Source organism: Mobula birostris, chromosome 6 (assembly GCF_030028105.1).
Source record: "Mobula birostris isolate sMobBir1 chromosome 6, sMobBir1.hap1, whole genome shotgun sequence".
Taxonomy (NCBI): domain Eukaryota; kingdom Metazoa; phylum Chordata; class Chondrichthyes; order Myliobatiformes; family Myliobatidae; genus Mobula; species Mobula birostris.
In genome coordinates, this window is record NC_092375.1 from 119,880,422 (window position 1) to 119,896,365 (window position 15,944).

At 44.8% G+C, this 15,944-nt stretch overlaps 1 protein-coding gene across 2 annotated transcripts in view; it reads right to left on the reverse strand.

Annotated features, from left to right (window-relative positions):
* The window catches only part of lss (lanosterol synthase (2,3-oxidosqualene-lanosterol cyclase)), a 106,264-nt gene extending 90,611 nt beyond the window's left edge, over positions 1 to 15,653 (reverse strand). For both annotated transcript variants that reach the window (XM_072261168.1, XM_072261169.1), the window contains exons 1-2: positions 15,615 to 15,653; positions 3,515 to 3,683 (exon numbers count right to left, since the gene is read on the reverse strand). In XM_072261168.1, coding sequence (XP_072117269.1) covers positions 3,515 to 3,683; positions 15,615 to 15,634 — 189 coding nt within the window. In that variant the 5' untranslated portion in view covers positions 15,635 to 15,653. The remainder of the gene's footprint in view (positions 1 to 3,514; positions 3,684 to 15,614) is intronic.
* Between the last annotated feature and the right edge of the window lie 291 nt (positions 15,654 to 15,944).

Sequence of the window (15,944 nt, forward strand, 5' to 3'; positions counted from 1 at the left end):
CTCTGCATTTCCAGCAACTGCAGAATCGGTCGTCATACAACTGCCCACCGTCTCCTGCTGTCTACTGCCACCTGCTGGCGAGGTGAAGGACGCCAAGAGACGCGCAAGGTTTTGAGGGGTGGGTGGAGAGACGCAAGTTTTGGTTCTCGTGGAAGGGGTCAGAAACACAGGAAGAAGACGGAAGAGCCAGCCCTTGGAGCTCCCGCTGCACAAGACTGGAGGGGTGATTCGATTGGAAATGTCTAATGTCTCTTTCCAGGGGCTGGGGAAAATAGAACTGCAGGGCATAGGTTTAAGGCGCTAAGGCAAAGATTTAAGGGGGACCCGAGTGAAATGTTCTTCTACACAGCAGATGGTGAGTATGTACAACAAGGTGCAAAGTGCTAGAAGTGGGTGTGATTATAACGTTTAAATGACATTTGGACAGGTAGGTGAGTTCAGAGGGACACGAGTCAAACGCAGGTAGATGGAAGAAGCTTAGGTGAGCACCTGGACGAGGTAAGTTAAGGGTCTGATTGGGGCTGTGTGACTCTATAGCAGTCCGCCATTCTGTGGACAAGTAGTCCTGGGTCACGTAGAGTAAAATGTACCTCAAATAAAACCAGTCAATATCCTCGTCTTGTATGCTACTCCAGTACAGCTGCTCCCTTTAGGAGAGATTAGGACCTAGTACGGAACATTAGAGTAAACAGGCACAGAAACAAGTGGCAAAAAGGGACAAGATGGGATGGTGCTGGAGGTTAACAGGGTGAATGCAAAGCAGCCCAAGGGAGGTAAAGGCAGAACACATAGCATGGGAGGTTGAGAGCTACGGGCAGGTCACCTTCATACAAAGAGGCTTGCCTCAAAGAGGTGAAGCACTTGGGGAGAACACTGCCTCTGTTCAAAAATAATGGGGAAGGACAAAATAGAGGTGGAAGCAGATATAACAAAGCAACTGTCAAAAAACCAGAGAGGGACAACGTTCATGCCTCTTTCATCAGAATTAGAGATCAGAGGACTGAGGTACTGCACAGTAAACAAGAGACCAGCAGCCAGAAGGTGGGGGCGGGGGGGGAGACAGAGAGACACACAGAGAGACAGGAGCAACACTGCAGATAACTTACAACCTTGATCTGAAATTCAAAGAACATTTGAGAAGGTGCAAGACAGTCTATCTCAGGAAAGGGATATCTGAAACAGAATTACTTAAGGAAAACAGAACAGCAAGCTAGGGTAAATGCATTGGTTCAAAGATCAAAGTAAGTTTACCAAAGTATCCAAGCTTGAGATTAATTTTCTTGCAGGCAGCCATGGGAAAATAAAGAAATACAGTAGAATCCATGGAAACACAGATGTAGCAAAGGCAGAGTCCCTGAACGTGAGCTTACAGGCTGTGGATTCTACTCAGTGCTGGGGGCGAATGAAGCCACCCATGCTGACCAGGAGCCCGATGGCTGTAGGGCAACAACTGTCCCTGAAGCTGCTGATGGAGAATACAGAACAGGCCGAGTGAAGTAAGAGCAGAAACTGCTGGAAACCCTTAACAAATCAGGCAGCATCCGTGGAAAGAGAAAAAAGACAATATTTCAGAAATGGCCTTCAATATCAGAGATTTTTTCCAGAGGTTGCTGTAGGATGTCAACCTACCAACATCAAACCACCCTTCCTTCGAGTCAGCTCTGTATTCAGGTATAAATTCTCCGTGTTAGGCTCACTACTCCTGACATACATAATAATCTGAATTAAAGCAGAGATGGAATAATTACAATATTTACCAAAAAAAGGAACAGAATAGAAACCAATGAGTACAATAAAGACAAGCTGGTGAAATAGCACAGAAACATGAAGGCTGCAATTTAATGAAAAAGAACAAAGTTATACACTTTACTATTACGAACAAATTATAAAAGGACATTTTTTAAAGGGACTCAGGAACAAGGGCTGAGGGTAAATGGAAGCAGGTGGGATCAGTTCAAAGGTTCGAAGTAAACTTACTATCTAAGTATGCATGTGTCACCATTTACTGCCCTGGGATTCATTCAGGTTGGGGAGGGGGAAAAAGCAATGGGGGGGGTGTTCCTACCTTTATTAAAGAGAAATAGGGCACAACAGTAAAAAGTGAGGTGAAAGTTTTATAAAATACTGCTCAGACTAAATGCTTAAGCTACCTTTGGAGCTGGCCTTGGAGATCGCAGAGAAAGTGACTGGAACTTTGTTACGGGTGGGAGTTACGTGAGCCTGCAGAAGCCAGGCCTCATTACCTCACTGCCAAGGAAGCTTAAATGAAGATAACAATTTTAAGGTATCTGGCAATAAAAACCAGAACACTGCCAGAAAACATTCCATAAGACTATAAGACATAGAAGCAGAATTAGGCCATTTGGCCCATCAAGTCTGATCCCACCATTCCATCATGGCTGATTTATTATCCCACAAACCTATTCTGTTATCTTGTCCCTGTTATATATGGCATCTGTTAGTCTTGCGAGACCATGGATTTGTGCCTGGAAAGTCTTCACTCTCCAGGGCGCAGGCCTGGGCAAGGTTGTATGGAAGACCGGCAGTTGCCCATGCTGCAAGTCTCCCCTCTCCACGACACCAATGTTGTCCAAGGGAAGGGCATTAGGACCCATACAGCTTGGCACTAGTATCGTCGCAGAGCAATGTGTGATTAAGTGCCTTGCTCAAGGACACAACAGGTTCCCTGGGCTGGGGCTCGAACTCATGACCTTCAGGTCGCTAGTCCAATGCCTTAACCACTTGGCCACGTGCCCACACACATTATCTATGATACTCTTACTAATCAAGAATCTATTAAATTCCACTTTAAACATACCCAATGACTTGGCCTCCTCAGCCGTCTGTGGCAATGAATTCCACAGATTAAGCTCCCTCTGGCTAAAGAAATTCCTCCTAATCTCTGTTCTAAAGGGAAACCCCTATATTCTGAGGATGCGTCTTCTGGTCCTGGACTCCCCCACTACAGGAAACATTCTCTTCACGTCTACTCTATCTAGGCTTTCCAATGGTCGATGGGCTTCTCAAGTCTTCTAGTTTGTGATCTAAAGTGCAGTGAGTGAAAGGATAAGAAATGGTGGTGTACATTATCTCCACACGACAACTCAACCAGTGTAAAGTCATTGAGCTATGGGAAACAGGATGACTACAATCTACTGAACATCCTTATAGAACTGAATCCTGTGGGATGGACCAAATTGCTCAGATACCAGTGTGAGACTACCTCAAGACAAAGGAAGTCTCTATGAAGGATCCTAAAAAACAAGGAGCTTAAACATTCTAGCTTCTGCCCCATTCCTTTCCTGTCCTGATGAAGGGTCTTAGCCCAAGATGTCGACTGTTTATCCCCCTCCATAGATGCTGCCTGACCTGCTGAGTCCTCTGTGTGCATTGCTGAAGGCTTCCCGTTTCTGCAGAATCTCGTGTTTAAGGACAGGACAGTCACAAGACTGCTCTTTCAGCTCTGTGAAGCTGGCTGCACATGCTTCTTTGAAAGTGAAAGATGTGTACGTACAGTATCGAGACCCAGTGAATGCCGTTCCAGCAATGTCTGCGGCCGACTTTCTGCCTCTCTGTAGTCAACGTAACTCCAGGTCTGTCTGCCCTCAACGTTACTGAGTCGCCACTGCGTCAGGTCTGTAGCTGGTTCCGTTTTATAGGGACCACCTCTTCGGCGCAGACACCTACAACCGGGATGAAAGACGTCACACAAAGGTAAATATTTTTTTTTAAAAGCTGCCAAAGTTGTAACTAATCAGCAGATCAGGCCACATCTGTGTGGAAAAGTCCTGTGCTAACGACTCAGGTCAAAGTGGGTGAAGACTCTTCCTGGCACAGATACCTACTTCTCTCAAAGTGGAGATAGAGACAGAGCGGTGTTTGACACGCACCCTTTCATTGATCACTGGGCACCACCACAACACTCACATCAGCCACGCCGCTCCACATCCCCCCATACCCCTGCCACTTTACGCTTAAACTCCACACCTCTGACCCACACTGACACAGTCACTGTCCTACTGTGATTTCATATGCCCTCTGCTACCTTTGTCACTATCATCTTCTATCAGTCACCTTATGTACAGATGATCCCGTACCGAGCGTCACTCTATGTACAGATCATCAGTCCACGTATAGAAGCTAATCTAATGTATATACGGCCACATTCAAACAATACTTGTACATTGTGTTTCTTAGCATTTATATTTATGTTTATTGTTTTTTTATGCTGCATTGGATTCAGAGCAACAATCATTTCATTCTCCTTCACTCTCGTACACAATAAACAATCCAGAACCTTGAGTACATAGATGGACATTCATCGTACACCTCTGCAATGTGTTGGTGAGGACACACTTGGAGTATCGTGTGGGTCACCCAAGTATAGAAAGGATGTCAATAAGCAGGAGGGGGTGCAGGAAGGATTCACGAGGATGTTACTGGGACTGGGGGACTTGAGTTATAGAGACAGGCTGGATACGCTGGGGCTTTCTTTTTCCTGGAACACAGATGGGTGGCTTTTTAGGAGGTTTATATAAATCCTGAGGGTCATAAATAAGGTAAATGGTCACAGATTTTTCCCCCAGGGTAGGGAAGTACAAAACTAGAGGGCATAGATTTAAATAAAGTGAGAGGGGACAGATTTAAAAGGAGCCCGAGGGACAACTTTACTCCTACTCAGAAGAAGTGGTAGAGGCAAGAACAACAGCAACATTTAAAAGACAATCAGACAGATAGGAAAAGTTTAGAGACATATGGCCAAACTCAGGCAAATGGGACTACCACAGGTAGACAAACTGTTTGGAACGGACAAGCTGGGCCAAAGGAATGTTTCCGTGATCTAATATTCAACCTAGAACTTCTAAACTATCTAGGGAAAAAGTGGCAAACCTTTCTGACACCTTGCACCCAAAGTGTTGATAATCTTCTAAAAGCTTCTCTTGCACGTCACTGTAATTTTGAGCATCTTATCATTGATTAATGAATCAGTAACAATAATTAAGGATGATTTTATGGAAAAGGAATGAGCCCTGTTGCATATTTATGTGGATTCACTGTTTTGGTCTTAATAAAAGTAAAACCATGATAGCAGTCAATCACTGCCATCACATCTCAGGGTGTGGCAGTTCAGAGTTCAATTCTCGTGCCGTCTGGAAGGAGTTGGTATGTTCTCCCTGTGAATGTCTGGGTTTCCTCCAGGTGCTTCAATTTCCCCCCACATTCCAAAGGCAGGTTAATTGGTCATTATAAATTGTCCTGTGTTTAGGCGAGGGTTAACGGGTGGATTTCTGGTGATGTGGCTCATTGGGCCGGAAGACTCTGTTCCACAGTGAATTTCTAAATCAGGTACACAGAACAGAGGCAGATTGGAATAAATGAAACAGTTTGTAACACTCGTTCAAAAATTATTAATATTAATCTTTTAAAAAGACAATAGAAAAATAACCCCATCTCTAAACAGTCCTATTATTGTACCTCATATAAAATAAATGCCAATGTGAAATTAAAATCTTTGGTACAAATTCACAAAAGATCAAGAAAAGGAACATAAAGACACTTCAATCTCAGTGAGACTTCTGTTGCTGCATCGATGATAAATATTTTATATCGGCTTCTATTTAGATGCCTTGAGAGTTATGCACAGAGCACTCGTTGAAGAATCAGACCCAGGTTAAATATCAACAGGATATGTCATGAAATTTACTGTTTTGTAGTGCAGTACGTTATAATACTACAATTACTATTATATATATAATAAATTATAATATAATATAAAATAATATACAAATTTAACTTGTGCAAAAAGAGCACAAAAATAGTGAGGTTGTGTTCATGGTCTCGGCCCAAAACATTGACTGTTCATTCATTTCCACAGATGCTGCCTGAGCAGCTGAGTTCCTCCAGCATTTTGTGTCTGCTGCTTGGATTTCCACATCTGCAGATTTTCACATGTTTGAGTTAATGTCTCGCTCATGGTCCATTCAGCAATCTGTTGAGGAGGGGAAGAAGCTGTACTTAAAACATGGAGTGTGTGTCTTCAGATTCCTGTTTTGAAGGAGTCCTTGATGCTGGGGAGGCTAGTGCCCATGATGGAGTTTGCAATTTTCTGCAGCATTTTTCAATCCTGTTGTGTGTTGTAACTCAGTTACCTGTCTGGACACACCCCTCTGCTGACTGCCCCTGTGGCTCCTCCCACAGAGTCCTGTATAAAGGTGTTCGTCTTGCCCCTCCCCCTCAGTCTGGGGGCAGACTCTCACTGTGGAGGTCGTATTGTACAGCGAATAAAAGCCTTTCAGTATTTTACCAAACCTCAGTCTTTTGGAGTAATTGAAGGTGCTTCACCTGTGCAGTGGCCCTTCCATACCGGGCAGCGACACAACCAGTTAGAATGCTCTCTGCAGGACATCTGTAGAAATTTGCAAGTCTCTGGTGTCATCCCAGGTCTCTTCAAACTCCTAATGAAATATAGTAGCTATTGAGCCTTCTTTGTAATTGCATCAGTACGCTGGGCCCAGAATAAATCTTCAGAGATGTTGAGACCCAGGAACTTGAAACTGCTCACTTCTGATCTCTCGATGAGGACTGGGGTGTGCTCCCTCGACTTCCCCTTCTGAAAGTCCGCCATCAATTCCTCGGTCTTACTGACGTTGAGTGCAAAGCTGTTGCTCTGACACCACTCAACCAGCTGATCTCACTTCTGTTTGTCTCCTCGTCACCATCTGAAATTCTGCCAGCAATACTTGTGTCATCAGCAAATTTATAGACGGTGTTCGAGCTGTGCCTAACCACACAATTGAGGGTGTAGAGAGAGTAGAGCAGTGGGCAAAGCACGCACCCTTAGGTGCACCAGCGTTGATTGCAGGAGACGTTACTTCCAATCCGTACAGACTGTGGCCTCCCAATGAGAAACTCAGGAATGCAGTTGCAGAGGGAGGGACAGAGGCCCAGGTTTTGCAGCTTGTTGATTGGTGCTGAGGATATGATGGTGTTGAATGCTGAGCTGTAATTAACGAACAGCAGCCTGACATTCAAAGTATAATCCACAAACAAGAGAAAATCTGCAGCTGCTGGAAATCCGAGCAACACACACAAAATGCTGGAGGAACTCAGCAGGCCAGGCAGCATCTATGGAAAAAAGCACAGTCGAATTTTTGGGCTGAAACATTGACTATGCTTTTTTCTACAGATGCTGCCTGGGCTGCTGAGTTCCTCCAGCATTTTGTGCGTGTTGCTCAAAGTATAATTTATTATCAGAGTACATACATGCCACCACATAAAACCCTGAGATTCTTTCTCCTGCGGGCATACTTAGCAAACCTATGGAACAGTCACTGTCAACAGGATCAACAAACAACAAACTGTGCAAATGCAAATATAAATAAATAGCAATAAATAGCAAGAGCATGAAATAACAAGAGTCCTTAAAGTGAGACCATTGGTTGTAGGAACACCAGAAATAGAATGAGTGTAACTATCCCCTTTTTGTTCAAAAGCCTGATGGTTGAGGGGTAGTAACTGTTCTTGAACCTGGTGGTGCGAGTCCTGAGGCACCTGTACCCTCTACTTGATGGCAGCAGTGAGACAACAGCATAGCCTGGGTGGTGAGGATCTTTGATAAAGGATGCTACTTTTCTATAGTAACATTTCATGTAGATGTGCTCAATGGTTGGGAGGGTTTTACCTGTGATGTACTGGGGAATCCACTACCTTTTGTAGGATTTTCTGCTCAAATGCATTGGCGTTTCCATACCAGGCCGTGGTGCAGCCAGTCAGCACACTTTCCACCACACGTATACAGACGTTTGTCAAGGTTTTCGATGGCATGCCAAACCTCTGCAGTCTCCTGAGGAAGTAGAGGTGCTGTTGTGCTTCCTTCGCAATTATATTTATATGCTGGGTCCAGGACAGGTCCTCTGAGATAGTGACGCCCAGGAATTTAAAGTTACTGACCCTTTCCACCTCCAATCCTTCGATGATTACTGGCTTATGGACCACTGGTTTCCCTCTCCTGTCGTCTACAATCAGATCCTTGGTCTTATTGACATTGAGTGAGAGGTTGTTGTTATTACACCACTCAGCCAAGTTTTCAATCCCTCTCCTGTATGCTGATTCATCACCCCCTCTGATACCCTAGGGGGCACACGGCCTAGAAGGCACAGCTTAAGGTGCTTGGAAATAGGTACAGAGGAGATGTCAGGGGTAAGTTTGTTTAAGCAGAGAGTGGTGGGTGCATGGAATGGGCTACCAGCGACGGTGGTGGAGACGGATACAATAGAGTCTTTTAAGAGGCTCCTGGATAGGTACATGGAGTTTAGAAAAATAGAGGGCTATGGGTAACCCTGGGTAATTTCTAAGGTAAGGACATGTTTGGCACAGCATTGTGGGCCGAAGGGCCTGTACTGTGCTGTAGGTTTTCTATGTTTCTATGATATGGCCCACAACAGTGGTGTCATCAGCAAACTAGTAGATGGTGTTGGACCTGTAACCACACAGACATAGGTGTTAAGCCAGTAGAGCAGAAACTGAGTACACATCCCTGCGGTGCCCCTGTGCTGATAGAGATTGTGGAGGAGATGTTTTTGCCAATCTGAACTGACTGCGGTCTGCAAGTGAGGAAATCCAGGATCCAATTGTCAATGGCGTATTGAGGCCCAGGTCTTGGAGATTACTGATTAGTTTTGAGGGGATGATGATATTAAATGCTGAGCTGTTGTCAATAAAAAGCATCCTTATGTATGCAATTTTTTCTGTCCAGAAGTTCCAGGGTTCTGTGAAGAGCCAACGAGATAACATCTGCTGTAGACCTACTGCTTCAGTAAGCAAACTGAAGTGGATCCAAGTCGCCACTCAGACAAGAGCTGATGTGCTTCAACAGCAACCTCTCAAAACACTTCATCACTGTGGATGGGTCTTCAGGCAGGTTACCATGTTCTTCTTGGGCACCAGTATGACTGAAGCCTGCTTGAAGTAGATGCAAGAGGAGACCACACCTGGAGTACTATGTAGATCTCTGGTCTCCACACTATAAAACGGGTGAGGTAACACAGAAGAGATATACTCAGATATTGCTTCAAATGTAGGGCTGTAGTTTTAGAACACAAAGTAATCTGCAGATGCTGTAAATGATCAAAGCAACACTTTCAGTAGGGCTGTAGTTTTAGAACAAGATTGGATTGGCTAGGTTTAGTCTCACTGACGTATAGGAGGCTAAGGTTCTAAAACTGGAGGGCACGGGTAGTTCAAAGTTCAAACACCTATTATATACTGTATGTATATCCTCTATTACCCTGAGATTCATTTTCTTGCAGTCATTTACGGTGAACAAAGAAATACAACAGAATCAATGAAAAACTGCACACGAAGTCTGACAAAGAATCAATGTGTAAAATACAGACTGGTAACTGCAAGTTGCCCTTGCTGGTTCAAAAGCCTGATGGCTGAAGGGCGTTCGTGAACCAGGTGACGTGGGTCCTAAGGCTTCTGTACCTCCTGCCCAATGGCAGCAGTGAGTAAAGAACACGGCCTGGATGGCGGGTCCTTGATGATGGATGCCGCTTTCTTACGGTAGTGCTCCTTGCAGACAGGGCAGGCAATTCCAGAACTAGGAGAGGAGAAGGTTCAAGGAAACACAAGGGGCAAGTTGTTTACACCCAACGCTGTGAATATCTGGAACAAACTGCCAGGCCAGGTGTAAAGGCAGATACAATTAGTGCTGAAAGGGCACAACAGTGGTGTAGCTCATCGCCAACGATGATGAGACAGTCCACAGGGAGGAGGTGGACAAGGCATGCGGCCAGGCAAATAAAGTCCTCCACAATGCCAACAAGACAAAGGACATGGTTATTGAATTTAGGATAATTCTGACCACTCAGAGCCCAACCCCCTCTCCCCCCACACACAAGCGATACAGCAATGGAAACGGCAACCAGCTTCAAACTCCTGGGAGTGAAGATCTTGCACAACCTGTCATGGTCTCAGCACACATTCTATACAATCAGGAAAGCTTGCCAATGCCTCTACTTTCTGAGCTGGACTCTGCACATCTATACTCACATCACTGCACAAATGTGCAGTAGAGAGCCTCCTGACAAGCTGCGTCAGTGCACGGTACGGAAACTGCACTGCAGCAGACAGGACAGCTCTGCAATGGGCGGTACAATTTAACCAATCTCCCCCGGGATCAATAAAGTATGACTATGACTATGTACAAACTGCCCAGCGCATCCCAGGCACCAGCCTACTTGCCATCAAGGACATATACACAGAAAGGTGGCATCAAGAAGGATCACACCCATCCTGTTTGTCCAACTTCCATTAGGGAGGAGACGACACAGCATCCATGCCAAGGCCACCAGACTCAAAAACTGCTACTTTCCACAATCAGTAAGGCTGATCAACATCTCCACCCACTACCCCACCACTACTTTATCATAACCTGTCAGCCACCTTACGTACAGACACTCCTTTGCCTTGTGTCACTTTATGGACATACAATCTATGTATACAAACCATCTTGTGTATTTATATTTATTGTGTTTCTTTTAATTATTGTGTTCTTTATCTTATTGTGTTTTTTTTGTGCTGCATCGGATCAAAAGTAACAACTATTTCGTTCTCCTTTACCCGTGTACTGGAAATGGCATCAAACAAGCTTGAATCTTATATCCGGACACGTGCTTGGGTAGGGAAAGCAAAAAGAGATTCAGGACAGTGTGGTGAATGGAATTAGCACAGGTCGACCTTCACTAATCCGACTACCTGTAATTCGGCCCCTTCGATACTCCAGCACTGATTATACCTAAAGTGACCCTTCTGTAATTCGTCATTTTCACTAATCCGGCACTCCTCAGGTCCTAGTGGTGCCGGATTAGTGAAGGTCAACCTGTATCGCAGTCCATTTGGATAGGATGCACTGAAAGACCTGTTTCTCTGCTGTTGGGTTCAATAAATTTTCCGGTGGCTCCTTATCAAGGCCTTCTGCAAGTGTAAGTGCAGCACAATGAACAGATTCAACCTCACCCAAACCACTAACAGATTATTAAATGTGTCTGTCCTCCCATCCTAAATCCACATTGACTCGGACACTCCAATCACCAAGATCATAAAGAGCACTTTGAAATAATTTCCATTATTTTGTTCAGCACTATTGGCAATGTTCTTGAATCTCTGATATTTTGGAAGACATGGACTAGTGCATCCACTTGCTCCATCACCACCGTTGTCAAAACCTCAAATGCAGATAACATCTTCCAGCCCAATTATTTTCTCCACTGGAACAGATGTACTTATGCTAATTTCTTTTTGCTCCTCAACTGTTCTAGACTCGTTCTCCAACATTTCCAGTAGCTTCGATTTCAAAGACAACAGTCCTAGAGCAATATAGGATAGGCCCTTTGGCCATCTAGTCCATGCTAAACCGTTATTCTGCCTAATCCCTTCGACCTGAACCCAGACAAGAGAGCACAAAATATTTTGATTTCTCTATTTCCTTGTTCCTCAAAATAGTGTTCTTTGCCTCAGTCTGTTCGGCACCCACGTTAATATCTACAGAATGTTGTAATCTATGTATATAATATTCCATGAGGTTATTCTCATATTGAACTCTCCCTTTTAATTAACAATTCCTGGCTGTCCCATTGTTGAACTCTGCAAATTTCCCACAACTGAAGCTGTGTGTGAAGTCACATTCCAGTTGCTCAGAGATTTAGTTGTACCTCACCTAAAGAAATCTGAGCCATATTGACAGTGTGGATAGAAATTAGTCTGTAGGTTGTGGAATTCAGGATTAATTCCTCTCATCTCTTTGTATCAGGGGTTATTTTGGCCTTCTAAATCTATGCAGGCATTCAGGAGAATCTCATCTCATCCCTGGCCCAGTCATTTCTCCATAACCTATTCTCCATTAGTATCAGGACCAGCCTAATTTTTTTGACAATAAAAAACATTAAATTGCAATAAAACTATGCAGAACTTTCAGAGCAGAATGCAAATTGTCTAATTAGCTCCCCAGCTCTTGTATAATTTCCCATAATTTTCTCCAAGTCTTTATCCAACTATTTTGAAACACCAACTAAATCTGAGACCAGGAGTAGTGAATCATTCAGACCTTGTGTTTGCTTCACCATACATTAAGATCATGGCTGACCCAGTTCTTGGCTTCCACCTTCACCCTCTTCACACACCCCCTCGAGGCCCTCCTAGTTCAACTTTGTGCGTGGTAGGTTGTGCCTAACCAATCTTATAGAGTATTTCAAGGATTTTACCAGAATAGGTGATAAAGGCAAGGCAGTGGATGTTGTCTACATGGACTTTAGCAAGGCATTTGACAAGGTCCCGCATGGAAGGTTGGTCAAGAAGATTCAGTTGCTCGACATTCAAGATGATGTAGTAAATTGGATTAGACATTGGCTTTATGGGAGAAGCCAGAGAGAGGTAGTGGATGGTCACCTCTCTGACTGGAGGCCTGTGACCAATGGAGTGCCGCAGGGATTGGCGCTGGGTCCATTGTTGTTTGTCATCTATAATCAGTGACTTGGATGATAATGTGGATAGCTGGATCAGCAAATCTGTGGATGATACCAAGATTGGGGGCAGTACTGGAAAATGAAGAAGACTATCAGAGCTGGCAGCAGGATCTAGACCAGGTGGGAAAAAATGGGCTGAAAAATGGCAGATGGAATTTAATGCAGAGAAGCGTGAGGTGTTGCACTTTGGTAGGCAAGCCTTACACGGTGAATGGTCGGGCACTGAAAGTGCAGTAGGACAAAGGGGTCTGGGAATACAGGTACATAGTTCATTGTAAGTGGCTTCACAGGTAGACAGGGTCGTAAAGAAAGCTTTCAGCACACAGACCTTCATATATCTAAGTATTGAGTACAGGAGATGGGATGTTATGTTGAAGTTGTACAAGATGTTGGTGAGGCCTAATTGGAATTATTGTGTGCAGTTTTGGTCACCTACCTACAGGAAAAATGTAAATAAGGTTGAAGAAAAAAGGAGAAAATTTACAAGGATGTTTCTGGAACTGGAGGACATGAGTTATAAAGAAAGATTGAATAGGTTAGGACCTCATCCCCTCGAATGTAGAAGATTGATGGGAGATTTGATAGAGGTATACAAAATTATGAGGAGTATAAACAGGGTAAATGCAAGCAAGCTTTTTCCACTGAGTTCGGGTGGAAGTGCAACTGGAGGTCATGGGTTACAAGTGAAAGCTGAAAAGTTTAAAGGGAACATGAGGGGAAACTTCTTCACTCAGAGGGTCATGAGCTGCCAGCACAAGTGGTGCACGCCAGCTCGATTTCAACGTTTAACAGAAGTTTGGATCAGCACATGAATGGGAGGGGTTTGGAGGGTTATGGTCCTGCTGCAGGTCGATGGACAGTTTAAATGGTTTGGCATGGACTAAATGAGCCAAAAGGCCCGTTTCTGTACTGTACTTTTCTATGACTGTTAGTCAATCTCCACCTTACATATATTCAAAGGCACCTTCGCCACAGTTTGCTGGCAATAGGAGTTGCAGAAATTCACGATCAGGACAGACGGACTTTCTTCTCACCTCCATCTTAAACAGGGAGGCAGAATTCTGAAATTATGCTTCGTAGCTCTGGATACCACCCTTTCCAAACATCTTCTCGTCATTTGCCCCGTCAGTTCCCTTCAAAACCCATTGGTCTAAACTCCAACAAATAGTTGGCACAATTTCCCTCATACGTCAACCTCTTCAACCCAGGAATTAATCTAGTATTAATGGCGAGGAAGTGTACAGGAGCAAACCAGATATGTTGATCAATAACTTTGCACTCAACATCAGCAGGATCAAAGAACTGACTGTGGACTTCAAGAAGGGGAAGTGGGAAGAAGACGCGCCAGTCCTCGTTGAGAGGTCAAGCAATGGAAAGGGTGAGCAGCTCCTGGGAGCCAACATCACATCTTAAAGCATCTATCCTGGGACCAACATGCAATCATGATAAAGGCACACCAGCGGCTAAACTTCATTAAGAAACTGAGGAGATCTGATATGTCACCACCAAGACTAGCAAATTTCTACAGATGTTCCATGGAATTGCATCACTTTCTGGTGAGGAGGGGCCAATGCACAGGGATAGGGAAAAGCTGCAGAGGATTGCTTGAATTTCCAGCATCTGCAGATTTCCTCGAGTTAGAGGATTGTAAACTCAGCCAGCTTCATCACAGGCACTAGCCTCCCCAGCATCAAAAGACCATGCCCCAGGAAGGCAGCATCCCTTATGAAGGACCCGCACCATCTGGTACATGCCCTCTTCTCATTTCTGCCATCAGGGAGGAGGTTCAAGAGCCTCAGGATCCACAGTCAACGTCTTCCCCTCGGACATCAGATTTCTGAGCAGGCAATGATCTTATGAACATTATTCCTCTTTTACTCTCAAGCAACACACATCAAAGTTGCTGGTGAACGCAGCAGACCAGGCAGCATCTCTAGGAAGAGGTGCAGTCGACGTTTCAGGCCAAGACCCTTCGTCAGGACTAACTGAAGGAAGAGCTAGTAAGAGATTTGAAAGTGGGAGGGGGAGGGGGAGATCCAAAATAATAGGAGAAGACAGAAGGGGGAGGGATGGAGCCAAGAGCTGGACAGGTGATTGGCAAAAGGGATATGAGAGGATCATGGGACAGGAGGCCTAGGGAGAAAGAAAAGGGCGGGGGTTGGGGAATCCAGAGGATGGGCAAAGGGTATAGTCAGAGGGACAGAGGGAGAAAAAGGAGAGAGAGAGAAAGAATGTGTGTATATAAATAAATAACGGATGGGGTACGAGGGGGAGGTGGGGCATTAGCGGAAGTTTACTCTTTTATTCTATTTAGTTTATTGTGATTTATAGTAATTACGTATCCCTGCGCTCTGCTACTACAACTTATTTCAGTGACCCGATTCTGATAGTCGTAAACCTTCCCTGCACCCCTCCAGTGCACGTACCTCTTTCCTTTGGTACATACATTTGTTAACTCAGCAGCAGCAATTCAATGCAATACACAATATAGAAGAAAAAAATAATAAATAAGTAAATCAACTATAATATACATATATTGAATAGATTAAAATCGTGCAAAAACAGAAATAATATATTTTTAAATAATATATATTTTCCACCAGCCTTCCTCCCTGCATTAACGCACTGGGATCCCCGGACCCCTGTTTGGGCAATGATATCGGACTCTCCACGTTTAATACACAAAGTCTTCTCTCTCCGGGAGCTCTGACTCTACTTCGTCAAGCACCTCAGCCCCAGCCCCGCTGTCGGGGGCACGGCAATGGGGGAAAGGCGAGCAGGTAAGGGGATGGAGAGGTGATCCCGTCCGAGCCAGGAGGTCAGAGGACAAGGGCGGAGCAGGGAGATTGAATATAACCATATAACAATTACAGCACGGAAACAGGCCATCTCGGCCCTTCTAGTCCGTGCTGGACTCTTACCCTATCCTATTCCCACCGACCTTCACTCAGCCCATAACTCTCCATTCCTTTCCTGTCCATATATCTATCCAATGTAACTTTAAACGACAACATCGAATGAGCTGTGCGGAAAGCTGATAATCGGCAGATATGCCAAGGAGACACCGGTCGTGGACGTCTCGAAACTCACCCTCGTTCCCCGGTCGCCATCCTCTTGCGCTTCCAACAAAAGGAGCGAACACACGATGGATCAGCTGACCATGAGCCGAGGCGCAAGGACCAATCGAATAGCCGAGCTAGCGAAACCTTGCGAAATGTCAGCCAATTGCTGAAAAGGAGGAGTGTCAGCTCATGGCGACCAATCAAAAAGGGACGTAAGCATTCTCTGGGCGGTTGTCATCCTATCATGAAGACGTTGGTGGGACAGAAGGCACCAATGATTAAAACGGGATTTCGGATCGTCGCCTCCGGAAGGGCAGGCCGTGAACAGAATTTGCTGATCAGAATTGCATGGCGGTCT